Source organism: Thermobia domestica, chromosome 17, assembly GCF_964235325.1.
Source record: "Thermobia domestica chromosome 17, izTheDome1.hap1.1, whole genome shotgun sequence".
Taxonomy (NCBI): domain Eukaryota; kingdom Metazoa; phylum Arthropoda; class Insecta; order Zygentoma; family Lepismatidae; genus Thermobia; species Thermobia domestica.
This window is the reverse complement of record NC_137470.1, coordinates 101,902,432-101,929,821: the sequence shown is the minus strand read 5'-3', so window position 1 is coordinate 101,929,821 and position 27,390 is coordinate 101,902,432. Positions and strand designations below refer to the sequence as shown.

General features: G+C 36.7%; 1 protein-coding gene across 3 annotated transcripts in view; it reads left to right on the top strand.

Annotated features, from left to right (window-relative positions):
* Positions 1 to 27,390, top strand: part of LOC145673925 (uncharacterized) — a 1,349,238-nt gene that overhangs the window by 964,847 nt on the left and 357,001 nt on the right. For all 3 annotated transcript variants that reach the window (XM_081743738.1, XM_081743740.1, XM_081743739.1), the window contains one exon: positions 7,930 to 8,059. In XM_081743738.1, the coding sequence (XP_081599864.1) occupies positions 7,930 to 8,059 (130 nt within the window). The remainder of the gene's footprint in view (positions 1 to 7,929; positions 8,060 to 27,390) is intronic.

The following is a 27,390-nucleotide window of genomic DNA, read 5'->3' as shown; positions in this document are numbered from 1 at the left end:
TTTATTGGCAAAAATTGTCCTTTTCGATGCTTTCTTCCAATGATTCTTTAAGATATCGTTACCACAAGTCATTCTAAATTTGCCCAATTCTCGAAAATTGCCCTCTTTGAACTTAGTTTCTACACAGTCACCATCTGAGACCCAATTATCCGCACAAGCATCTTCCCTGTGGCCTTGAAAAGCAATGCCTTCCCTTCCAAGGAATATCACATTCTACAACATTAATTTCAGTTTGTCGCGATTTAGGATTACTTGTCTTCTTGACGAGTTGATTTGATTCTCGACTGGTTTCACTGGTTCCCAGTAGTTTTTCAGAAACGTTTTTCCGACCTCAACAGCGTTAATGTACTATTATGCCTTGTTGTGAGTTTCTAAAATACCGTAGAAAGTAGCAAATTTCTTCAAAAGTTTAGTCAAAAGAGTTTGGAGGGCATGTTTATTCGATAGTCCCCAACCAAACCCGTTGCAAAAAATGAGCAATATTTACAAAAAAAAAAAAAAAAAAAAAAAAAACCCTCTCATGGGAAAGAACTAGCCATGGATAGTTTTCCTGATGTTATGGCCTCAAGTAAAATCGTCCTTCTTCCTGAAATTTATCTGATATTATGACTCGAGTTATCGTTAGCGTAGTATCGGCATGCTGGACAGACACAATTTTTAAATAGAATTTAAAGAATTAACCCTCTTTTGAAATAACACAAGAACGATCCCAAACTTTCGTTCGGGTGGCGGTAAGCTACAAGCAACAGTGTGTGTAATTTTAATATTTTGGAGGGCTCTTGGGGGGGGGGGCGATCGCCCCCCTCGCCCCCCCCCTTTAATCCGCCCATGCCAAGACCACCTGGGTCTTGGTCTTGGTCTTGCATTTACTCATCATTAGACACATCCATTGGGAATGAAATATACTATCTTGAACAAAACTATATTAGCACTTATATTCTGCATATCCTTAGTAGATTCAAGAATAAGCTTAATAGAAACATTGTGCTAAAAATGAGAAACTGAAATCGGTATTGATCATTTTATTTTATTTAGCAGTGACTGCCTCTTCTTTAGAATTATCGAAACAGCTGAACAAAAGTATGTTAATCTTTACATGGCAAGTTTGTATTTGGAAAATGAAATTTACTCTTTAAACGTATACTTCAACTACAGGAAACTACTTTAAGAAGTCCTTTTTCACTCTCAATAAAATGTATAAAATTCCTTGCAAGTAAATTTCAAAATTTCCCTGATACAGTCCCTGTCATCTTTTTAAAATTATCTAAACAGATGAACAAAATACATTAATCGTTGATAGATGATGAAAGGTGACAGTTTTGGATCTACAAAATGAAAGTTATATTTAAGTGTATACTTCGAACTAGACACAAATTTGTAAAAATACCTCGCTCGCTTTTAACAATAGTAATGCAAGTCATAAAGGGGCTAGTAAGAAGTTTATACCGGTCACCGACTTTAATCAAAATAATAGCAATATATCCGGCCAGGTTTCGAGTATCATTATATTTTTGTTTTTTGAGATCGTTTTCCATTTTAATGAACGGCAATCCTGATATAGTCTCGTGACTATCTCAATCACATTCGGTGCCGTGGTAATAGGTTCAAAATCCACTGGAAGCGTATGCCTTAGACATAAACTTGAGTTGTAGCTAGTGGTTCGTGTCTCGCTTTTAATAATAGTAATGCAGTCCTTCAACACTTCGGTAGTGTATAAGGACGTAAAACTTGGATCATATGCCCCATCAAACCTTCATACCGTTCACTAATTTAGACTGATTACTTATAGGAAGTAGGAAAGCCATCTTCGTGACTAAACTAGATTTGGGCAATTAAGCGTCCCTTGCTCATACTTCAATTATGTAGCGATTCGGACAGGAGAGTTTGCGATGCATGGACGGACGTAATCGTTGTAAGAGGCTCTGACTACACCGAACATGCAACATGGTTTTTCATACTGATGGTTGTGACGTAAATGCGTGCAAAAATGTATGAAGAAATGGTATCATAAAATACGGTCACTGACGTCATGCAAAATTGCAATTCGCAACGCTGTGTTGTTGTTACACAACTCTGTGCAGCGTGGTAGTTACATTTTTTGCGATGAAATGAAGACTTGCAGCCTTAAGCATTGTCTCAAGTTGTTGTGTATCATCTTCGCTGGTAGAGGCGTTCTGGTTATTTCTTCCATTACAGGATGTTTATCGTCATGGCTAGTAGATAGAAACGCGTTGGCCGATGTCACGTCTGGCGGTGTTACACGGTTAACAACAATCGTAGTTATTTTGATTGTTATGAACGTGCTTGGTTCAATACAAAACTTACCCTCCTTACGACTACTGAATAAAATGATTGTTTGTACGTTTTTATTTATTCAGCCTGGCAACAGTTAATATTACTCATTCCAAGTAAACTGATAGGCAACTAAAACAAACTCTCCTGCTCCCTCCTCTTTGTTACTGCAAAAGGGGAAAACAAATTGCCGATCATGCCAGAGAGGACAGGGGCGGCTTTTGGATTTTAATTTTGGGTAGGCCTGCTCACTCGCTTAGGGATACGTATACACATTTGATTGATTAATGACAGTAGGGAATTACTTTTACAGCAGTGGTTGATGCTATTTGTTAAATAATTATCTACCATTAATATAAATAGTGGAACATATTTTTACTCTTTATTGTATCTTCTAGCGTTTATGAATTTTACAAACTTTTTGGGAAGGCCCGTGCCTACCCGGCCTACTTGCTAAAACCACCACTGCGAGGGAAGCTTTTTAAGATACAGAATCATGTATAATTTAAATTTTCATTCTGTCATTGCTCTTCTTTTTACCCACTGTCAACAACTGTTACCAATGATAACTATATTTTTCATCTTTAGAAGAAGTACTGATTACTCGTATTATTTATATATTATTTTTAAAAAACGGAATTATTAAAAACAATAATTCGGTTCTACATGTAATTTGTAGTGCTATTTTGAGTTTTCATGTATTGATAGCCTATTTAAATATTTACAAAAAAGTATGAAAAACCTACATAAACTTATTACAGGTACATGAATTCATTCAACAGTAATGGCCGCCTCAGTGTTTATTTACACAATACAATGCGATAAATAGGGTAACTGTCCCAATAATTGACAGTGTACCAGTAATTGACACTGTCGTCTTTTTTCCGACGCAACAAGACTGCGGGACTAGGTACAAGCAAATGCTGCCACCTTTTCTTCCTTTGCAGTGTTGTTAATCCCACACCACTGTTAATATTTGCCTCTAAGTAGTAGTTCTCCAAAGAAAACAGAAAATCGATGGACAGTGCAAAATAGTACTATAATAGCTATATTAGCGAAAGAAATAAACATGTTTATCCAGGTGGAAACTTATAAATCAGCTTGATAAGTTGGTAGAAAATTATATGGTTCATTAGAATAAGATATTAGGAGATGTCAATTACTGGGTCACAAGGTTTCAATTACTGGTGAATCTCACAAATCTTGGTGTCAATTACTGGTACAATGATCAACTTTTCGTATACATATTGTAAAAAATAATAATTATTAGTCTATTATTTTTATGATGGTCTATATAGATGAAGGAAGGATGCCTTCGTACCTCTACGAGAGATCAGTAAGCCAGGCTCATTTAAAGGGTGAAGAAACTTGCAATTTGTCAAACACTGTTCTTATACTGTCAATTATTGGGACAGTTACCCTATATAAATGTAAAAATGTCCAGAGGCGGCCGTATGCGTGAATACTTAAAAAAAAGTTTCCGTAGAAATAAATACTCTTTCGTATGCATGCATCGTCTGACTCAGCACTTCAGCGGAGATGCCAACTGTTAATTAACGGACCTGCGTTAAAGTACGCTGCATACAGACTCTGACAATTAAACATTGCTGACATGTGAGTTTTCACTTTCCGCGATCATAAGTAGTTCAACCTTGAAACACTTGGTTTCATAAATTTAAATAAATGTGATGGTCTCCAAAGACATTTAGTTACTGCATTTGCAGAACGTGGAAGCTTTCATACACACAAAAAATCGTGTAAAGCGTCCTGTGTTTGTAGTTTCTATATGAGCTTCTCCCAAGTGCAAACATATGAGCGGAAATTTAATACATGATATCGAAGGATTAGAAACAGTGGCGGATTTCAGTGAAGAGCTACTCAATAGTTTGCAAAGTTCCAATAGAATGTTTAGACCATTGGTTCTCAACCTTTTCTGACTGACAGCACACCTTACTGTACGTCCCGGACATCATGACATACTTGTTTGATATTTTAATATAAACAATGATAATATTATAAATCATAATAGTGAAAACTATTAGTGTTTATAATGACTCTATGTAGCAGTGAGCACGCTGCGACTGGGGGGTGTTGACTGGTACAACCTGTCTTGATTTTAACTAATTATTATTAAACTTTTCATGCTTTATAAATTCTAAAATTTTGGAGTCGCGACACTTCGGTTTGAGAGCCACTTGTTGAGACTATGTATAATCGTCTCTCTTTTCTTTTGTTTTCCTTTGTTCCTTTCTAATTACTTGATGGATCACCAATTTCGACCAGGATGTAGCGGATCGGAAGTTAAAAATCGAGTTTGTTGATGGAGATGATCCATCCAACGCAAGCCATAGAAGTAAATCATTGCCTGTTTTTTAACGTTGATCATTATAGAGCAAGAACGGTAATAGATAGCGAGAAGCGATTTCTTGCAGTCGGTTAAGCATTCCAATATTACATTTTAACTCCAACACTCTACTAATCCGGAAGCAATAGAAATCCAATACAGCTTCCGGCTTCAACGTTCATCAACATAGAGCAAAAACAAGATATAGGGAGAAGCAGTTTTTTGTTTCAAAAATTAATGTTGTGTTCTAAGAATGGGTATTCTCTGTCAAGAAAGTGTATGCAAGTTTTCCGCGGGATAGTATCTTGCCTCTTGCTGCTATGAAAATAAAATACTACACATTGCCCCATATCATTTCGCCAGTAGCTTCCTATTTGCTCATCAGTTAAAACAGTATTCCTGGGCATCGTGGCGAAAAATGTATTTGCTTTTTCGTGCATTCTACGAAAAATACAAAGAGTGAGTACAATAAAAACGAAACAAGGAAAAAGTACAATGCGATGTAATGTGATTGGACTCTTTCGACAAATCAGTCAATGTAGCGCTTTTCTTGCAAGCAGGTATTGATGGTGTAGTTGGTAACGCCTTGGGCTGAAGTTCACGGGGTCCTCAGATGGATTCCCTCTGAAGACATACTTTTTATTTTTTTTTACAACAGTACAAGTTTTTTAAACCATTCTGTCATTCGAGAAAAGGAAATTGTGTAGAAACACAACATTTCACTTTTGTATTCCCATTATCGCGAAGAAATATGATCATTTCTTGCAGTTCAAACCGTAGACAATAAGTTAGTGAATAATGTTTTTCGGTCTTTTTATAAAATATGCCCAGTGTGTTGCCTTCGGCAGAGCTCTACACTGTAGACCTTAAAGTGGCAAGTTTCTGAGAAAAACAGTGTCCATTTACTATTATATTATTATTATTATTATTATTATTATTATTATTATTATTATTATTAGAATGACAAAAGAAAGAAAGAAAAAGACACATAGTCGAAGCTATTGATAGGAACAGAAGAAATATACTTAATGAAAGATTACTTTTAGTTTTGCACACGAACGTAATAATATTATTACAATTTTGGATTGACAGATATAATTATTATTTTATGAGAACAAGAAATGGGGTATAAATATGTGTTAGATGGTAGCATTAATGAATTTCGTTTCGCCCTTCTTCTAGATAGGTTGATCTTTGAGATTAACGTCCCTTTCATCAGCAAGGCTATATGAGATGGGACCTACTGATTAACGTGGATTCCGAACCACATGAGCTCGTGCCGGGAATTGAACCCGGGTCTTTTACTAGATAGGAAGGTGAGGTGACACCTTGAATAGAATCCTTCTTGTGACTAGAGTTGTAAGTTCGATCACAATTTGTAATTTGTGTTATTCCTTTAATGATTTCAGAAAGATTGCTGGATGCTTATCCCAACACTATTCATGAACTGACAAATCGCAACTCTTGAAAAATGTAATAAATTTAGAAACATCAGCCATGGCAACAATTGCAAAGTGCCAGTTGGAATCTTAAAACATGCGGTGAAAATTATGATTTTTGCCAATTTAAAAGATCGAATAATCTACGTTTGGTGCACATTAGATGCAGTCTTAAATTCATATTGGTTAACTATAGAACAAAAATAAGCATACCATTGACTTTTTGGGAAAATTTGCTATTAAAGTGAGGTGTCCTATGCTATGGTTTTTACTTTTCAAAACTTCCCTTTAATTCAAAATGGCGGGTTTCATGATGGCTGCCGTCAAGGTCATACCTACCATACGACTTCCCTCTTGGTCTTATATGTATTTACATGGTTGTTCTTTCATTAACACTCCGTTTACAAAGAGTAGTAAGGGACTTCTGCAGTAATCTCTAGTAACCACATCACAACTCACTAAAATAAAAATCATAAAAAATAGAAAACATACACCATGGCAAGAATTTCTGTTATCACAAATAATGCATACATGTCCTCTATCAGAAGATAAAGTTTCATTGAAATCGGAGCCGGACAGTTGGGTGATGTCTCTCGTGAGTATTGTTCACCACAGTCCATGTCCAAGCATATGTGTAATCTGAATCTCATGAAGAAATTTAAGTGTCCGCTGAAGGTCATTCGATTTTCATATTGGTGAATACATCCTGCTGCGTTGGAAAATATACTAACTCTTACATTTGCCTCTTCACAGTGTTCGAAGTGGGAAAAAAGCAGAGACGGTATGTTTTATTACGATTTTGACTCGACATACTGGCTACCTAAATGTTGAAATGCAGTAAAAGTATTTTGCCTAAAAGATTGCATATCTATTTACATAATGACTGAAAACCATTGAGAGCTTCTATGTAGTAACGCGGGGAGGGGTCATGGAGAGACTTTGATCCCCTCCAACTTCCTGAAAAAAATATCCGCTTACGTTGTATTATAGAGAATTATACACGGAAATGCTAAAAACCGAATGAGGGTATTAATAATTTCCTGCAGGAAAACTCCTGGTCCCCACTCGACTGTGGGTTACTCCAAACACCCAGAAGGTCCATTGTCACAGCAGACAACTCCTAAACGCGCCCATGCTCAAAACACAGCATTTATATGCATTAAGGCAAGAAAACACACACATACACAACAAAGAAACAATTCAATATGGCACATCAAAATATAAACTAGGTGAACTTCTTTGCAGACACCTCATTTCAAAAACAAAAGGTAGGAAAAAAGGTATGAAAAATGTCGGTGTTGTCAATTTAGAATTTAGAAATTATTTCTACATAAGAAATAAAACCTTTTACGTGCAAAGATATTCGTCAATTACTGTGTATAAAAATGGATTTATTAAAGATATTTAGAATCTACTTTCCAGTAATGGTATGTTTTAAACATTAGAAAACCAGAGACGGTATACCTTAATCACTGAAAAGCCAGAGGCGGTATGGCATACCACAGCATACAGTCTCATTTCGACCTCTGTCTCTTATACAAGCACATTACACATAAGGTAACATGAAGGGAAGATGACCGTAAAACCGAAATGTTTTAGAGAACGTTGTACCTTCATCTTCAATCATCTAATGGTTGTGTTATTGAATATTTAAGGTATTGTATACTTACAAAGTATATTGTTCATGTACTGGTAAATAGTAACGTCATAAAGGGCAGAAATATCTTAAATGATATAATACCTCCCGTTAATGAGAGAGACTTACAGAATGGGACATTAATGCGACTATATATAATGTACTGTTAGATTTTATGATGTGTTGACTCTCACCTAATATTGTTTTTTTGCTTGCAGCTAATAAAACTGTTATTGAGTTATGGCGCAGATGTGAATCAGAAAAATGCCCGTGGTAAGACACCTCCTGAAGTTGCTGCTACTTGCGTAGAGAGCTTATTCAAGAATCCTGAAGAAAATGCTGAAAATGGTAAGTAGACTATTTTTCTTATTAGTTGAGAAGGTGGAAATAGAAGCTCTTTAATATAAGCGAATATGTGAAATTCTCACTGTTATTCAAAGGTATGATGTACGTTTATTGTGATATCAGAGATTAAATTCTAGTGTGATTGGTGGTGGGTCGAGCAAGTGTGTCGGCTCTTACCCAAGAAATCATCAAATCATGTGTTTGTACCAGGAATAACCTTAATTATATATTAAATGAATGCTGTCGTCGGAAATTTCCAGTAGTCTTAGGTACATTCCGTCTAAAAAATCTTTACTGAAGTGGCAAACGAATCACACATATGCACAAGATGCCGTCTACATGTCATAACATACAGTACCGCTCAAAAGTTTCCAAAAACCCCAGGTTTAAGTGAGCATCTACTGTGGAGCTATACTATTTTGACACTAGAACTTCGCCGCCATGTGTCAGAGATATTTCTGTCCGAAGTATAAAATTTGGCTACAGTTGGATCTGGATATCAGAGAGACTGCAGGTGATGTATCGCATTATCATTTTTAAAATTGATTCACCAATAGACAATTTGTAAGAGATATTGCATAGCATAAAAAATTGTGCAAGATATATATAACTTTTGTTTGAAAGTTAAAGACATAAGGGATAGTACACTGACATAAGTTGGAAGGGAAATAAAATTTTACATGTTTTGTAGTTTTTAATAACTTGTCGATATGTTAATGTTTTAAAAGCCAATACCATAGTCTGAAACGTATTTACGATCGTTTCGTATGTCCAATTTTTGCTCGTTTTGGAATAGCAACAACGAGCACTACATATACGCTTTCCCTGCGTGACAACTCATCACAGAATGTTGTGTATATAAGACTGTCGTAAACTCCTTTCAAATGATTGTACTTTTGTTTTTTTAAACCTCATATTTACATCAGCGTGCTTCTTTTGTATCCCCTTTAGTACTGCTGTCAGTGATTCAGAAAGATAATTCGCAGTCACAATTTACGACAGTTCTTCGACAAGCCTCCTGGAATTCAACTACGAACTATGAAGCAATATTCGATATTCCACTGGTCCACTCATTTACCGTAAACACACGGCCTCTACTTAATTATTATAGCTCTCTGGCTTCTCTGTGGTTGCTGTTTTCAATAGGTTTGCCTCGCGCATGTGATGTTTCGTGGAGCTGTACTGTTAATTCCTTTAACATTTTGTATCCTCTACATATTCTGGGAATAGGGTGAATCAGATGACACCTTGGTGTTGTATTTTTATTTTAATGTTCATCGGTGTGTATATCTTTCACGTCAAAACTTTACTGAAATTGTAAATGATGTATAGCAGCGTTTGCTTTATAGAATGGCGAGTTTACGGACAGAAACATTTTATTCAGCGAAATGACATTTGCGATTAGATGAGGAATTGTCATCCTTTACAACACGCTAAAGCAAGGAATTCACTTTATCGTAACCTTTCCGCATTGACCATAAACTACAAATGAAGACATGGTTAGAGAATATCTCCTTCATTATCCTTAGTCAGTCCTACGCACTCTTCGTGAGCATATTATTAACAAAAGTCACTAATATGCTTTCCAGTACATCTTTCTAGTATATTTCACAAAAAAAAAAGTTCGATATTTTTTGAATTCAAGACTTTTCCTTGATTGCTTTTGGTGAAGCAACAGGGAGTAGAAGAATATAAAGAAATAAATGATATGTGCAATATTAGCTTACGGCAATACAATCATACAAATGCTGTTCAGGTGTCAGTCAACAACAACTGAGTTCATTATCTGTGCAGTCAAGTGATTGAATTGGGTCATACAGACGGTCTATAAGACAGAAATATCACCTGTTAAATTGTCATGCAGCTACGTAAAAGCGGCAATTATGTCTATTTGGTTTTGTTCCTTCCAATATATTTGAAGACTTCACATTTTTTTGTGTCGGACCTCTCCAGAGTAAACATTAAAACTTGTTGTTTTGTTTTGATGATAGATTCGTTTATTGCGGAACTGCTGACTCAGGAACGATTGTCGTTTGTTAAAATATGAGCATTATTTTCTTCCAGGTTTCTTTCCAGCAGCGAACTTTAGAGAGAACAATCTTTAATAATAAACAAATAATATGTTTATATGTGTCTCTGTGGACAGAATTTTGCATAGAAAGGAGTGACCTAGAGCCACCAAATTTGTTATACGGATAGAACGTTACCAGATCTAATCGTATATAAAACTTTTCGACTTTCAGCTTGGGAATTTTCTAGGAAGGTGAAAATTAATCCATATTTTTGATTGTTTTCTAAGAACGCCAGGTCTGGATGCAAGCAACATTAAGTTTTAATGTTTCGGGTTTACATAACAGTAGAGAATAAGCACTTGGGTAATAGAATCGTGGAAACATTTTTATTCTTGTTGTTTATCGAGGTTCTGAATTAAGACCGAGCAACGACGGCTGCTTACCCTTTTTGTCGAGGTTCTGACTTAAAACCTGACAGCGACGCGTCTTACAGCTTGTTTAAAATATAGGGGGATACATCGTTGTGGCATAACTTTATAGTTGAAATATAAGACTACCCTAACTGTTCCCTTTTCAATTTATGAATGGAATTATCTCATTCTGACAAACGTATGAGTTAGCACCTTATTTTCTCAAGGCCTTTATATGGCATGTGTTAATGTTACTACCTATAATCTGTTTGTTAAACAATATGCTCAAAACTAGCTGCGATACGAAAAGTATGAAAACATGGAAAACTAATGGGTACTTCAGTTTGCCGATTTTAGTTGAGATATTAACCAGACTGCGAAACATAGTTAGAGTGGAACAGAATTGAACCAGTTGCTGTTCTTAAGTTTACAGTAGTTGGACAAGATTTCCATTTGAGAAGATTCATATTAAACCTGTCCTGATTTGAAACAAAGAAGCTTATTTATTCTGGACAGCTATCCGCCGAATGAAAGTTACTTTAGACAAACATTGCTACGCATTCACTAGAATCCAAAAGTTCTTGACTGGATTAAAAATTCGTGAATTCATCGGTACATTTCATGTACTTCCGAATAGCCTTGCTAATAAGGGATACGGAATTCTAGTTGGCTATTCACAAGTAGCAACCAGTTGATTTTGAATGCGATAAATGAGGTTGGTAGCTGAGAGCCTTCGTGTGATATGATGAAATTTTCCAATTCGGAAAAATTCCGATGCCGGAAAAATCCCGAATTTCGAAAAAAAAATCCTTTTTTCCCGATTTCCGGATTTTTCCGGAATCGGAATTTTGTAAATTCTGGATTTTTTCCGAATTCCGGAATTTTCTGACATCGGAATTCTCCGAAAGCGGAATGTTTCCGAATTCCGGAACCTTTCCGATTTTACTTTCCGGATTCCGGAAAGTAAAAATTCTGGAATTGGCTATCCCTACGGTTTATGAGAAACGCTGATGACAGAGATACACAGACACATTATTTTAGTATTAATAAAGAACATCTTTCTCAAAGGTTTGAAATCATCTTTACATTACGAAAATAATTTAGTACCACTTTTATTCATACTTTAATAAATCATGAAAAGTGATAAAAATGAACAAAGCAGCTTCTTTTGGTTTTGTGAGCTGTAAAGATGATTTCATTTCTTTTGTTTCTAGATTTAAAATTGTTAAAATCAGACTTCACCCAGTGTTTGCAATAATTCTTACAAGAAATGACTCATGTAGTACTTTTTGGTTTGCGCAAAATGTAATACCATTGGTGCAACCCTTAAAAGTGAAATATGGATTCTTTTATTGTGGATTGTGTAATAGGAAAACAGTCTTGCAATTGGAATAGCATTATATAAATCGTAGCAATATCGTGTTCTAGATAGATGAATCTGTGTAATTTTCAGGTCTTGTGGTTGAAGAATGCGAGGGAATGTGAAACACATTATCATAGTAGGTGATGCGAAGAAACCTTGAATATTCGCCTCTAAGCTAAAGTGCTGCATTGTCAATGGAAAACCTCTGAAGAGTCGTATTTCATTGGGATGTCTGAGAAAAAAGTGAACCAGAGGGGTCTTACAAAAGTAAAAGTGGAGGAAAGAAAGAAATAATAATTTGAGGCTGTTGTGGTTGGAATCTTCAAAATATATTTATTGTCTTCTATTTTTTATGACTTGTTTGGTTAAAGTATGCACTGTAGTTCTGTAACCTAGCATAATTTTAATAGAATTTCGGTGCTGAAGAGAGATTTTCTTCTAACAAGAAGATCCTTGAAATTACTTTATCATCATCGTCATCATCATAGGTATTCTGCCATTAGTGGCTGGACAATTTCCGCTTCCATGCTTGACGATCATCAACTAACCTCTTCGTCTTCGTGTGCGATTTTTCTGTTTGGTACCATCCATCTACTGTAGCCTCCTTCTCCCCCCTGTCTCTCTTCCCTGCAAACATACCCTAAATTACGTTTCTTATGACACAGTCCCTTCACATCCAATGTCTCAACCAGTTTCTCTTCCTCTTTCCATTTACATCTAAAATTGTTCTTTTCTACTCCACCGTTTCTAACACCCTCTCATTCTTTGCTGCTCGTCCCAACTAATTATTTTCATTCTTCTCCACAGCCACATTTCGAAAGCTTCCAGTCGTTTGTCATCACTTTTGCGTAATGTTCATGTTTCTGCCTCATACAGTGCATTACTCCATACGAAGCATTTTATGAGTCTTTTTCTCAACTATTTATTCGAAGACCCACAAAATTGACTTTCTTCCTCCTAAAGGATTCTTTCGTCATTCCTATCCTTGATTTTACTTTACGTTCGCACTTCATATTATAAGGAATAATACTACCTATATATAGGAAACTAGCCACCTGTTCCATTTTCTTTCCTTCTACCTCTGTATTTGACACCGATCACCTCGTTCCAATCACCATGGCTTGTCTTTCTAACATTTATTTTCATCCCACATTCTTCACAGCCCGTCCTATGTTTTTTAATACCTTATTGATTTTCTTTTCAGAATCTGCATTAAGCATCATATTATCTGCAAACCACATACACTTAATCATTGTACCTTCTACCAAAATTCCGTGTTCATTATGTAGACTAGGCAATTTTTTCCCTATCTCTTCTAGATAGATATAAGATAATATTTGGTAAGTAAACGTTCCTGCCAAATTCTCCTTCCAATTACACTTCTCCCTGCCATTTCAGTCCCTATTCCAACCCTTTATTTTTGATTATTATGTAGGTTTCTTATGAGTTCTTGTAACCCCTTTCCAGATCTGTCCCCCGCTGTCCCACCAACGAGTACTTTCAGGAGATCTGAACTTACCTGGTTAAGACATTTAAGAACATTTCCAAAAAGGGACTACGTAACTTTTCCCGAATCGCCCTCAGGTCTCAACAATGAGATGAGCATAAAGTACCGAGAGGTTCGGATGTCTTCTCTCGAGATCCTCACGGATATTCAAATGATCGCTCAGACCATGATACACAAAAATATCATTCACACATGCAACGAAAACACATTAAATAAAATAATACTATGCTTATTTATTAAGTGCAGCATGTGGAAAAAATATGTAGAATTAAAACAATCACAACACTAAACAATGATATGGATGTAGACACTTAACTATTTCCACAAACATACAATTTAACTTCACATTTTACGACGTTATAGCCATTTAAATTTGTATCACATATGGATGACATTATGTTTGGGGGTTCACCACACTTTTCTCACACCACTAAATATTGAACATTGGGTTAGCACTATGCAGTGGCGTATTTACGATTTTGTTTCGGGAGGGGCTTTGCTAACTTTCGGGGGGGCTTTGCCTGGAAATGTGAAAATTCTGCAAGGTATTTCATTTACTTTACTACACTAAGTAAGATTTCGGGGGGGGGGGCTTAAGCCCGGAAGCCACCCCCCTAAATACGCCACTGGCACTATGGGGTAACATTAAAGGTAATCGCACAACATTAAAGGTAAGTTCCTGGCTGCTGCGAGAAGAATCCGTAAATAATTGACAGTAGTATCCAGCAGAAGAAACACATTCAGTCGCAATGTATAATTTAGGACATTGGTAGGACCCGTTTACTAATTATACGCACTGGTTCAGCGGACCCAGGACTTCACTAAATGGGGGCTAGCCACTGTACATGTCCTTGGGTGGCTACTAGACGTATGCCTCTTTACTTAATTCTATAGCGAATTCAACGAACGCTATATCGACACGCGGAGAAAACTCCTAGAGTTGAGGTGTTCCTGGTGCGAGCTGGGTTGACCAACTGGTCAATGTTGGCAGTTCATTTTAAAATGCGATCAGGTTAAACCACCCGTATGAATGTGCAAATTAAATTTTTAAAGACGTTCAAGCACCTGGTCTGCTCCGGCCTGCCAGTATTTCCATAAATAATTGAAGAAAGCATTTAAATTGGTTCCAAATAACTATATAATGAAATCTTCGCATATTATTGAGTAAGAAAGAAACACTGAAGTATGCAAGTAGTAGAAATACGATTTTCATATATGTAGTTCACCAAATGAACGTGGTCTTTGTTACTCACTAAAATCTTTTCAACGTGGAAAAATGTTTCACATACATTTATTGGTAAACGATGAAAGACTCTTTTGTTCTAATTCGTGGGAAAGAAATCGGTTACTAGCAGTTCCCATCGAAAAGAAATTATTTGCGTCGCAAAAATAAAGTATACATTGAAGAATGATTTCTGTCTTTCCAAAATATACATAGTGTCCACTAAATTACTTATATAACCTGGTGACAGTTATATCTTCGATCTTTCCATTGCAACCCAACTTGCTTTAGAACTTTCGACAACAATTCCCAGTTCACGCGGCCAAAAGCCTTTTCTAGATCGATAAATATAACATACACATCTTGTTATTTTTTCGTTTTCTTTTACTGGTTTCCCTTAATGATCCACTTTTTGGTGCATTTACCTCTCCCAATCCCGAACTATTTCTTCTCAACTTTTTTCATTTGTTCTCTCATACAACCTGATGTTCAGTATTCGAAGCATAATATTTGCTGCATGCAATATGAGAGTAATAGTTCTATAATCCTCATTTCTCTCTGAGTTCGTTTTCTTAGCCATCGGTATCATATCGTCTTCAGGAATCCTTGGCCACTCTTCTGTTTCATATATTTCATTGCAGAATCGAAAAAACAAATCTATTTTGCCAGTGGTACCCACCCCCCAATGTCCATGACGCACCCCCCCCAATTGTCTATCCGTAGGTGTTCTTCCATGATAAAAATCTTCTTTTCGATTAATTTTTACACCCCCTCAAACATATTTATACAGATTTTTACCCCCCCAAATATTTCAATGACGCACTTTGCGTCATAGCCCCCCCCTTGTGGGGACCCATGATTTTGCTTATATCTCCCTTATTCTTAGTGAATTCGATTGACATATTGTGTATCCCGGTCGGCTTTCCATTGCCAATTTCGGATATACCTTTTTCAAGCTTATGCCGAAGAATACTATAATCTTTGTCATCCTTGCTTACTTCATTTCCTACTTCAACATCTAGGCTACACGATCTAACTGTACCCTCATACAAGTCATTAACCTATTCTTTCCAGCTTCCTAACGCTTCATTCCTTTGCAGACTACTTTCTCATTCTTATCTTCTATTGCCATCGTAACCCCCTTGTTTGTTCAGAAGTTCCATAGATTCTGCCTTCTTGTACATTTCGTCGTTTCCCAACTCTTTATAATTTTTCTCTGTCCTCATATTTTATTTTGTAAAATCTCTTCCCTTGCTCCGTTTCCCTTCATAACTCCTTGTTTAACTTCCTGTACATCTTTCTGCCCTCTTCTGTAGCAATCTGTTTCCACGCCCTACTTTCCCTCATTTTCGGCAACATCTGTTCTGTAGACCATTGTTTCTTAGTCGTTTTGTGTTTGTGCTAACCTACTACTTCTTCTGCAGTCTGCTGTATGCAAATTTTAATATGCTCCCACCATCTGTTCTACCCCGCCTATCTTTTCCTCGTTTATGTACTTTCCTTCGAATTTTTCAACGAAGAGATTTCTTACGTCCTCGTTTTTCAACTTTCCAATATTCAACTTCTTGTTACTTACTCTTTTCTGGATACAATCTTCAGTTGAATATCAACTTCGGCGAGCACAAGGTTATGATCAGAGAAAGCATCAACCTCAGGAAGTGTCTTCGCGTTCTTTAAGCTATTCCGACACTTATCCTGAATCATAACGTAGTCTGCCTGATACATTCGACCATCTGTTAAGGATTTCCATGTGTACATTCTTTTGTGCTGATTGAACCAAGTCTTCCCAACTACTAGGAATTCTGTCTACAGAAATAAACCAGTCCCTCTCTCCTTTAATTTCTTTTACCTAACCCATACTTGCCTACGACACTGTCTTACTGTCCTTCTCCCACAACTGCATTGAAATATCCCATCCCTTTTCTTCATGTCTGTAATTTCTTGTATTATCTCATAATTTTCCTCTACTTCTTCAGTTTCGGTACGTGTGTCTGTATCACCTCTAGATACTTTTCCCCCTTTAAATCTTAATATTATAAATCTTACTTTCACTGTCTTCTGTTTTAAACACTTAACCAAGAATAATCCCATAAACCATTTTGACCGCCCTTTTCATTATCTGGGTAAAACATTCTATATCCTTCGCTTTTCAACTCATTACCTTCCCATCTAACTTGACAAATTACTAACAAGTTTAAATTATTTTGTTTCATATATTCTTTAAGATTTTCCAATTTTCGTTCCTTAGCATGGTATGTATGTACGTTCCATGTCCCTATCCTAAACCTTTTCCTCTTGCTTGCCTTTCTTTCTCTATCGATCTTTTCCATATTGTCACTCTCTCATTCAATAGCCCTTCCCGAGACATGATCTTCCTGGAGGTCCGAATGGAAGATATTTTATCTCCTGAACTATAGTTTGACCTGAAAAAGACCATTGTATGTATGTTCTCTTTGGTGAGTGTAGCTATATCATTTACCACCTAGAGATATCAGCACGTTTTTCCTATCATTTCATTGCACTTATTTACAAGTATGACAGTTTTCATAATAATGCAATGAACTTGAAGACATGGTTGATGATACCTAGCTGAAAGGCAAAGTATATCAATAGTCAGATAGAATATAGAGCAGTTCATCTTTAATTTTGTCTCATTTACTTTCGAGAGTTCATTTTTCACATCAGCAGTATGTTTGTAGGATTAAATTTCTCAGTGACGAACTGAATAAAATATCAAAAAGTGCAGGACAAATCTGTGATTTTTGATTCCATTTGTCCTCGCGTCTATCTTCTTAATTTCACTGACGAATTATCTACTGATTGTTGGTTTAATTTGTCTGTGTGAAAAGTTACATCCACCTCTTAAAATTTACTGAACTGCTGTGAATATTGTCGTCTTCATATATATATTGAGAAGATATTGCAAACAAGCTGCCATCGATTAGGAATAGGTGACCCTTCACACTTGCTTTAACGAATAAAATAGCATTTTGTACAAAGTATCATTCGTACTGTAGTTTGGTTATCTTCGTATTATATAAAAATGAAATTGATAGTTTTGTGATCAAATTACGAGAAAATCTCTGAACCGATTCAAATGTTATATATATATATATATATATATATATATATATATATATATATATATATATATATATATATATATATAGCTATTACCTACCTCAAACTACGTTTTTACCAATTAAGTTTGATCAAAATGTGTAAGAGGGGGGAGAGAGGGTCATGATTTATGCGGAAAATGTATTATGTTTCAAACCTCTCAAGCTAGGAACATGTAATTCAGTATATAAGCTCCTCATTAGGAGTAAATGGACACGTGTCTGAGTATTTTTGAAAATTTTTGTTTTAAGGGACAGGGGCAAGAGGACATATTGTATAAAATTATCGTCCAAACTCATTTGATATTAGACATTAATTTGTTTGGCTTGGTACAGAACTAAAAAAAATTATAGATAAAATAATGAATCATTTTCTGCTTTGAAACGCTTTAATCTTATTATTTTCTACTTCTTATCGTTTCTGTTGAAGTCAGTTAATATTGTTTTTATTTTTAAAAAAGTTTTTATATTCTAATTTCTAGTGAGTTTTTAAAGTCGGTTATTTATCTTTTAAGTTCGTTTTATTTTTCCACTTTTCCATTACCCCAGTAGTTTAGTTAGCTGCCTAAATTAAGTGTTGGACTAAGTATTCGAACAGTGAGGTTTTCGAATTGTAACAGCATTACTAGTGAGCAGTTTTCAGGTATTTGATAGAATTGATGTACAGGTGACACTTTGTTTCCTAAAAAGCATTATTCTGAGAAGCTGTTATAATTTTAGATTGTATTATAGAAATATGCTTTTAAAATATTACATCAATTAAGTTTCCTAAAATAAATATATTTTTTGTCCATAACTCAAGTTACTTACATTATTGCTTTATTTTTACACTAACACCATTTGAGTGACAGTTCTTGTAAATTATTTGAAGGCTGAACTAAATGTACGAACAGGTGTTTATCTGGATAATCTGTGGTTCAGTTTAACTTTCTAAATTATGAGTTTGAGCGTGGACTTAAGCCCTAGTATTTTTGTTTAGATAAGTTGAGATCTTTATAAACTTAACTTAGTGTGCAAAATCATTATAACGATTATTCCTCATCAGCGGCGCAAATCTGTCTTCAACACTGGGCGGGAAAAGTAAGACTTTTTTTTGTTAATCAATGCCCAAATATTTATGAAGTTGAAATACAATCCTGTGGAGGATCAGGGAGCAGAGTTGTCTTCAACATTGGGAGGCGGGCAGATTTGAGGCTTCTTCTGGGAGGACATCATTTCTTCTCACTTTCCTAAATGGCAATCGGACACAAATCATCATATTTTCCCAAAAAACACATTTCAAATCGGATTATTGGGGGGACAGTCCCTCCAGTTCGAAGATTGGAGGGGACATGTCCCCCTCATCCCCCCGGAATTTGCGCCAGTGTTCCTTATATTAAATATTAACGACTATTTGAAAAGGTGAGTTTTGTTTCACAGTGTGAAACCACAGTAGACTTACAAACAATGGGAATCCAATTCTCAGGCTTGAAGTAATAAATACATATAACTGGTAGTTGTAATAGATTTTAAGATAAAATATAAAACGTGTTCCTCGGAAGCTGAATCCATATCAAAATGCCATTACTAGTTATGCCTTTCTTCTTTTGTTCTATGGCGAGAGAGGTTGAGACCGCAAATCGTTAATTTAAACCAATTTCGAACTGAATAGATGGTTAAGGGAGGAGACGGAACCAGCTCTTGGAAAGCTGAATCGATTGCGAAACACTATATCTCGATATCTCTTACCAATCTTGCTCTGTGAAAATCAGTTTTGAAACCTGAGGTAGTAGTAAATTTTAAGCACTTCCATTTTCATTGGAGTGTTGCTGGTTATGATGATATGCTCTCTTGCGACAGTGAATCGATTGTAGAAAACCGTTTGCCGCTATATATTGCCATTTGGAATATATGGCCAGTGTTCGAAGTGAAAAAAAGCAGAGGCTGTATGTTTTACTATGATTTTGACTCAACATACCGGCTATTTAAATATTGGCTTGATCACTGAGAAACCAGAAGGTATGTCATCATTACTGAAAAACCAGAGGCTGTATGTCATACCGTCGCATACCGTCTCACTTCGACCACTGTCTATGGCGATACAAGTTGAAACTGGAAATGGCTAATTTGAACCACTTCTGGTTTTGGACACAGGGTTAATGAAAAAATGAAAACTATTCTTGGGACAGTAAGTCGATTACACAAAACCGCATCTCGACATCTCTTATTGTTTTTACTCTGTCGAAACCAGTATTAAAACCGAAAGTAATATTAAATTTAAACCACTTTCAGTTTTGGTAGAGTATTCGGCATTGTTATGGTTCGTTGCCTTGCGACACTGAATTGTTTGAAAAAAAAAAAAAAAAAGCTTCTCGCTGTCTGTTACTCTTTTCGTTCAATATCGATAAATCTTGAGACTGGAAATAACTAATTTGAACCACTTCCAGTTTGAATAAAGGGTTAGCGATGGAGATAAAACATATTCTTGGGACGCTGAATCTATTGCAAAAAAAAAAAAAAAAAATCGCATTTCAATTACTCTTACCGTTTTTGCTCCGATACCTGTCGCCAGACGGAGGAATAAAGCCGTTCTGTTAGACTTCCGACATAAGCATACCATTGTTTGGAAGCTTAAAAATTGGTAGGACCTTTGAAAAAATGTGTTGAAAATTATAGTGGATATGTGTAGTTTCCAACTGGATCATGTTTGACGCTTTCACGATCCGAAAGATGACACAGAAATAAGGTAGAGTGAAATGAGGGGGAGAACAAATATTGGCAGCATAGAAATAGTCATGGATCCACGAGTAGTATATCTGCGAAACCATCGATTTCGTCACCAATATTTTTGCTCGCCTATTAACACTGGCTTTTTCAACGTATCTGATTTTCTCCTGCTCATTGTCTGTTCATGAGATTTGTTGAGAATGGGAGCAAAAACAGCAACGTCAAAGATCGTCCTGTTGGATTAGGAATTAGATTTATGTGCTTTCTGCATCTATGGCTATGTTAGCCCGTCACGTATGAGGGATGGCTATTCGTGGAGAAAGAAAGAATTAGGGAAGGAAGGAAACTGCCTACGACCTCAGCTTTTGCCTGATGTGAATGAGGAAATCCTCATTCAGGATGGCTGACCTTTAAAAGTTTATCACATATTCCACCGAGTGTCCCCACCGGGAATCGGACCCGGGACCGTTCGCACCAAAAAATAGAGCATCAGCGACTACGCTACGTGGGGTAACATCCGGTTGGAGACTACTATTCTGCAATGTAGTATGTTGTTCACAATTTAGCTTGCAATTTTATCGCCTTTTCCAGCACTGATGTTAAACGACTTACGGACATAGAATTTTTAATATATTAACTGCCACCAGGGCCGGATTAAGGGAGGGGATTAGGAGGCTATAGCCCCGGGCCTCCACTCTGATCTAAATCTCAACTGGCTATCAAAAAATGAAGATACAATCATCATCATAAAACAAAATATGACCAAAAATATAACATATTCCCTTAACTTTTCTATCATACTTTCACAGAAATGTATTAATTAAAGTCAGAAGGGGCCACATTTTTTTCTATCCCCGGGCCTCCAGCCCTGACTGCCACACTATATTTTTTCTCTGAGGTCCACAGTGTATTATTACGAGAATACATTAAGAACTTTTTGCAACTATATATTTTTTTAAAGATTTTTCAAACCAACTGCTTAGTTTTGTTCCGGGGGATTGGCCGGATTAACCTACCTGGAGGCCCGGGGCTAGAAAAAAAATATGTGCTTCCTGCTGACATCAACTAACACATTTCTGTCAAAGTACAGTAAATGTGTTTCATATTTTTGGTTATATTTTATCTCATGATATTGATTGTATCTTCTATGATTCTTTTTAGCTAGTGAGTTGAGATTTTGGTCAGAGTGGAGACCCTTGTTCACCTAAAGGTCCGGGGCTACGGACCCCCTAAGCCCCCCCCTCTTAATTCTGCCCTGCCCGAGGGATACCAATCACATTACATAAATGGTGTATTTAGCGATGAGCGCAAGAGTCTTGGTCTTGCAGTTTTTGCAAGAGTCTTTCATGCAAGACCAAGACCAAGACCGAGGGGTGAAAGACCAAGACCACACCTGCAAGACCAAGACCAAGACTCTTGCGCAAGAATCTTGCACAAATACAAGTACTACTTGAATTTTCTTTATAGAATGTAAAATGGGAAAAATCATTACATTTTTCACTTGAATTGCTTAGCTTCAGTGAAAATATAGCTGGAGTGAATGTGTTCCCAGTAGTTTATGCAATCCGTGTGAGTTGATCTGTCCCTATAGCACAGCGTTTCCCAACCGGTGTGCCGCGGCACACTGGTGTGCCGCGAGGAAATTGAAACAAAATTATTAATCCTATAGCAATCAAATTGCAAGACATAGGGAAAAATGTATATTTGTATTTCACATTACTATGAACCTCTACTATGAATCTACAATTTTAAGTATCATACTTGACTTACTTTTCTGTACATTTTTAACATTGAAAAAAGTATTTGTTATCATTGTTATGATCATTATTGCTTCTTTATTGTTGCAGACAATTTCGTAACTTGAAATTTTAAAATATCATTCAATCCTTTCGACAAAGCAAACGTGCATACAAATTACCTACATTTGTGTTTTAAAAGTAAGAGATTTGTTTGTTCGTTCATTATTTAGTGATCTTCCTTCTTTGTAAAAGGTTGGATACAGTCTTCGAAAAAGGAATTTATTTTTAGAAATCTGAGTCCTGTATTTCATTGCAATTGTTGTCAAGTTTTAAATTAGAATGGAAAATATGCATGTGGAAAACCAGTGATCGAGCTTTCTTCTCTGTGAGGAGATCAATAATCACAGAGAAAAAAATACCACTGTATTTTATATTTACAAATAATAATAATAATAATAATAATAATAATAATAATAATAATAATAATAATAATAATAATAATAATAATATCTATTGAGTGTGCCGCAAGAATTCAAGTTACACCTGTAGTGTTCCGCAAGTTGAAAAAGGTTGGGAAACGCTGCTATAGCATATAGCTACAGTACGTCCGTCGTTTTCTGAATCGGTTGTTCGCGTTTTCTGTAGTTATTAATCGTTTTCAAGCCACACAGGTGTCGTTCTAATCAAAGCATGTTGCACACAAAGAAATGTGTCTTTGGTGCTGGATTACGATGCATTCCTGCCTTTTTAAACAATGAGGATTACTTATCGGGAAATCAGACACTATTCTACGTGTGTGTTATCTGGAATACACTTAAACCTTTGACCTTCGAGCTGGTCAAAGGTTTGTCTGCTCGTTCTGGGATAGATATAGCAAAAGAGGGATTTGGACTGCTTTGCTTCAGGCAGTCTGCTGACGAAACTCCACAAACGTCCAGTAAGAAGGAATTTGCAAAATAAAAACCGCAAGTGGCGAGCGCAAAAAGCAAATTTCATCCGTAGTTCGAAGTTGTTGTAAGAAGGGGGGAGTATCCCTATTGGCAGTGCCGGATTAAGGGGGGTCTTAGGGGGGCTATAGCCCCGGGCCTCTAGGTGGACAAAGGCCTCCACTCTGATCAAAATATCAACTGGCTATCTAAAAAGAATCATGAAGATTCAATGATCATCATAAAATATGACCAAAAATATGAAACATATTCCCTTAACTTTCTTACTGTACTTTCAGAGAAATATATTAGTTGAAGTCAGCAGGGAGCACATATTTTTTTCTAGCCCCGGGCGTGGAGATGGGATAATCCATCCCTGCCTGTGGGTTATTCAAACTATGCAAAAAATCGAAGAATAAAGTGGCAATATAACAATCAAAAACAGAAGCACTTCAGGATGAAAAAAAATCTTTTATCAGTGCATAGGAACGAAGCGCAGGAACTATTCCTATTAAAGTAGCAGTAAACTCAAACTATTGAAGATGTCTTTAAATTTGGTTTGATTATAATCAATATTGTTTCAATTTTTTCTCTCTTTTTTGACGAATATTGCTAACTATATCATCATCATCATCATAGCTATTCTGTCATTATTAGCAGGTCACTTGCTCCAACTGAGAAACTTCGATGTACTGTGGTCCTTAGCTAGTCCCTTCATCTTGAGGTAGCAATTTTCTGTTTTATGAAAATCTCCTTTACCTCTCCCTCTCTTTCCTTTCACCGTACCCTCTAGCACGTCCATCGTAATACAGTTCCTCCTCAGCCAATGTCCAAACCAGTTCCTCTTCCTCCTGTTAATTATATTTAAAATTCTTTTTTCTAACCTACTGCTACTATTTGTAACACCTTCTCATTCGTTTTCCGTTCAACCAAGCTAATTCTCTCCATTTTTCTCCATGCCTACGTTTCGAAAGCTTCCAATTTTTCATCGCTTTTGCGTAATGTCCATGTTTCTGCCCCCATAGAGTATATATCGTAATCAGTAAAACAAAATCTCAATATTTAACTGGAGGTTTGTTCAATACAAAGATTAGCTAATCGAATTTGAAAAAAAAAAAACTGGTATTTCATTAATCTGTGCCGTCCTGATTTTCTTTCATGCGTTTCAGGAGTAGCCTCTTTTGTTTGAGAACCAGTCGAGTACAAGATCTGTTAAAAATATAAAAAGATTACGAAGCGTTGTAATTTATCTTATAAGTAGCGAAGCGCGGGCACCAATTAAAAACAATAGAAAAAATGTCATCGCCTATGTTGTACACTATCATCATACTTAGGAGAAGGTAAACTATGTTACATTTAGAAACTTACCTTGTATTTCCGTTACTATTGGCGCATTATAGAATTTATTATCCCTTATAGTCTATATAGAGTAAAATTTACCTATGAAAAGCATAAGATTTCTTAATGCAAGACTTGCAAGACTCTTGCAAGCAAGACCAAGACTAAGACTGGGTGTGCAAGACCAAGACCAAGACCAGGGGTTGCAGTGCAAGACCAAAAGCAAGACTGGATGTGCAAGACCAAGACCAAGACCACCCGGGTCTTGGTCTTGGTCTTGCATTTGCTCATCACTAGCTGTATTATGGTATAGGCTATATTTGATACAGGAGGCGCCAGCATTCAAACTAGTGTGAGTTAAATTGAACTCATATGACAATTAGTGTGTTAACGTAGAATCTGAAGAACCATAATGATTTCACATTTTAAGGCCCTCCCGCCCGCCAGGAGCGTGCCCACTAGTCACTCGTCTAGCGGGAACTATAGTGATCCCGACGACTCGTCAAGCCTGTGCTATACACTAATCATAGAACTGCTTTCCCTCACGTATGATGCATCGGAAGAATTCGGTACAATTCTTCGAGCTGTCTTCCGAACGCACGCGTGAGATAAAGTAAAACAGCGGAAGAGTACCAACAATGTTGCCACACTTAAAAGACATGTCGAACAAGTGACAAAAGTATAGCACTTAAAGAACTATACGAGGGTTACTAGGAAAGTTTTGAGATACGCATTGCTGTGGCACAGCATTTCAATTCCAACAATTGCGTTCGGTAGTGGTATCCAGAGCGAAGAAGCAAAGCAAGTTTCAACTCGCCTCCCATATCGGCGTGGCCGTATGTTGATATGAGCAGTGTTCAGCTGTTTAGAATAAAGCTCGAAAGGAAACATTTTCGGGCAATGATCCTTTACGATTTCAAAAGTGGTTTGAACGAGACACAGAGCCTTGACCGTTTCCAGGGGGCATTTGGGGACCTTGCTATTCCCGTGCTACAATTTTTCGGTGGTTTGGTGAATTCAGAAGAGGCCGGAGATCGCTTAAAGATGAATAGAGAGCTGGAAGTCCGGCAACAGCTGTGTCAGATGAAAACATTGCCGCTGTGGAACAAATGATTCGAGAAAATTCTCAAACAACTTTCAAGGACATTGAATCTACAGTGAACATTGGATCGCTAGGAGTAACAAAAATTCATCATGATCATCTTCGGCTCCGGAAGGTTTCATCTCGTTGGGTGCCTCACACTTCGACGAACAGCAGAAGCGCATGCGTGTGGAATGGTGTGAAGAAATGATTGCAAGATTTGATGGAGGCAATTCTCGACGTGTCTCTGACATTGTTACTGGTGATGAGACTTGGATCTATCAATTTGACCCTGAAAATAAACGCTAGTCTACAGTTTGGATCTTTCCAGACGAAAATCCACCCACGAAAGTGAAGCGACCGTGAAGTGTGAGGAAGAAGATGGTCGCAACTTTCTTCTCCAAGTCTGGCCATGTTGCAACTGTTCCACTTGAAGAACAAAGTACTGTTACTGCTCAGTGGTACACCACTGTTTGCCTAACGAAAGTGTTCCAGAAGCTTCGGGAACGGCGTCCAAGAACTGGATTGCGTGGGATCCTGCTTCATCATGATAACGCGTCCGCACACACGGCCAACATCATAATTCAGTTTTTAGAATCTACGGAGGTCAAACTTATGACTCATCCGCCGTGTAGCCCTGAACTGGCCCCGTGTGATTTTTTCTGTTCCGCAGGATCAAAGATCGCATGCGTAGGAAGATATTTTGCAGTCCTGAAGAAGCTGTAGTGGCTTACGAGATTGAACTTTCAACACTTGAAGAAAGAGACAGGCAACACTGCTTCCAAAAGTGGTTTTCGAGGATGCAAAAGTGTGTAGAGTGTAATGGTGAATATTTTGAGAAAATGTAAGTGTTAAATTGATTTTAAGTATGTAAGTTATTTCACATCTCAGAACTTTCGTAGTGATCCTCGTAACATGAACGGTACACGATAATTCGAATTAAACGGTAACAATAACAACAGCAATATATATATATATATATATCGGGTGTTCTAAAAATGACGCGCACAGACCACAAGCCACTATTCTACAAATCATAATAAATCCAAAAATGTATATATTTGTATACCTTTCGAATCCTTGTGGGAGACACGAATGGCAACATCGCCAATAAAGAACCATATAATAGATCTACTAATCTATCAAATAGTTGCAACCATTCTTTCCAGATGGCAGCTAAAGTAGATATAGATTGATACTAACATCATTTATTAGTGTAGCAATCAATTTAACTGTTTTATGCATTTCTAGAGTGTAGTGATGCTAATGGTTCTAAGTTAATTTGCGACGTTGCCACAATGTGAAATTTGGCACGCCCCGGAGAGCAAACCATCATATAATATTTTATCATTATTTTGGCCTGTAGAATAGTGTTCTGTGGTCCGTGGGCGCCATTTTTAAAACACCCGCTATATAAATAAACAACAATAATAACAAAACGAAACGTAGGAACAATCCGACAACACTGCAACCTCAGGGCATGCTCTCTGTATAGCACGAGAGACGAGACTGGCATAATTTCGCGGGTGGGGGTTGACGACTGGGATAAATCCTCGCATTCTATTGGGTGCTGAAATTAGTAAATCTAGGTCAAGCTTCACGACTCCTCGCGATAACTGAAATTCTTTCATATTTGGTTCCAATATTTAAAGGTATCCTGTATCTTCGAACATTTTTTTTTTCTTTTTGAGCTAGTAAGAGCAATTAGGAACTTAATTTAGAATTTTAAATTAGAATGTTTAAAACTCATAATGTGTGCACGAGAAACATTCCGTGAACTAGTTCTGCAGCACTCGTTGTATATATAGCTTAGTTCGTAGTACGTCATTCTTGGCAATAAATTTTCATGATATTCTTGTTTTTGTCTTAGCCTTTCAAGGTCTTATTATGGGAATGGAGATTGAACAAAGC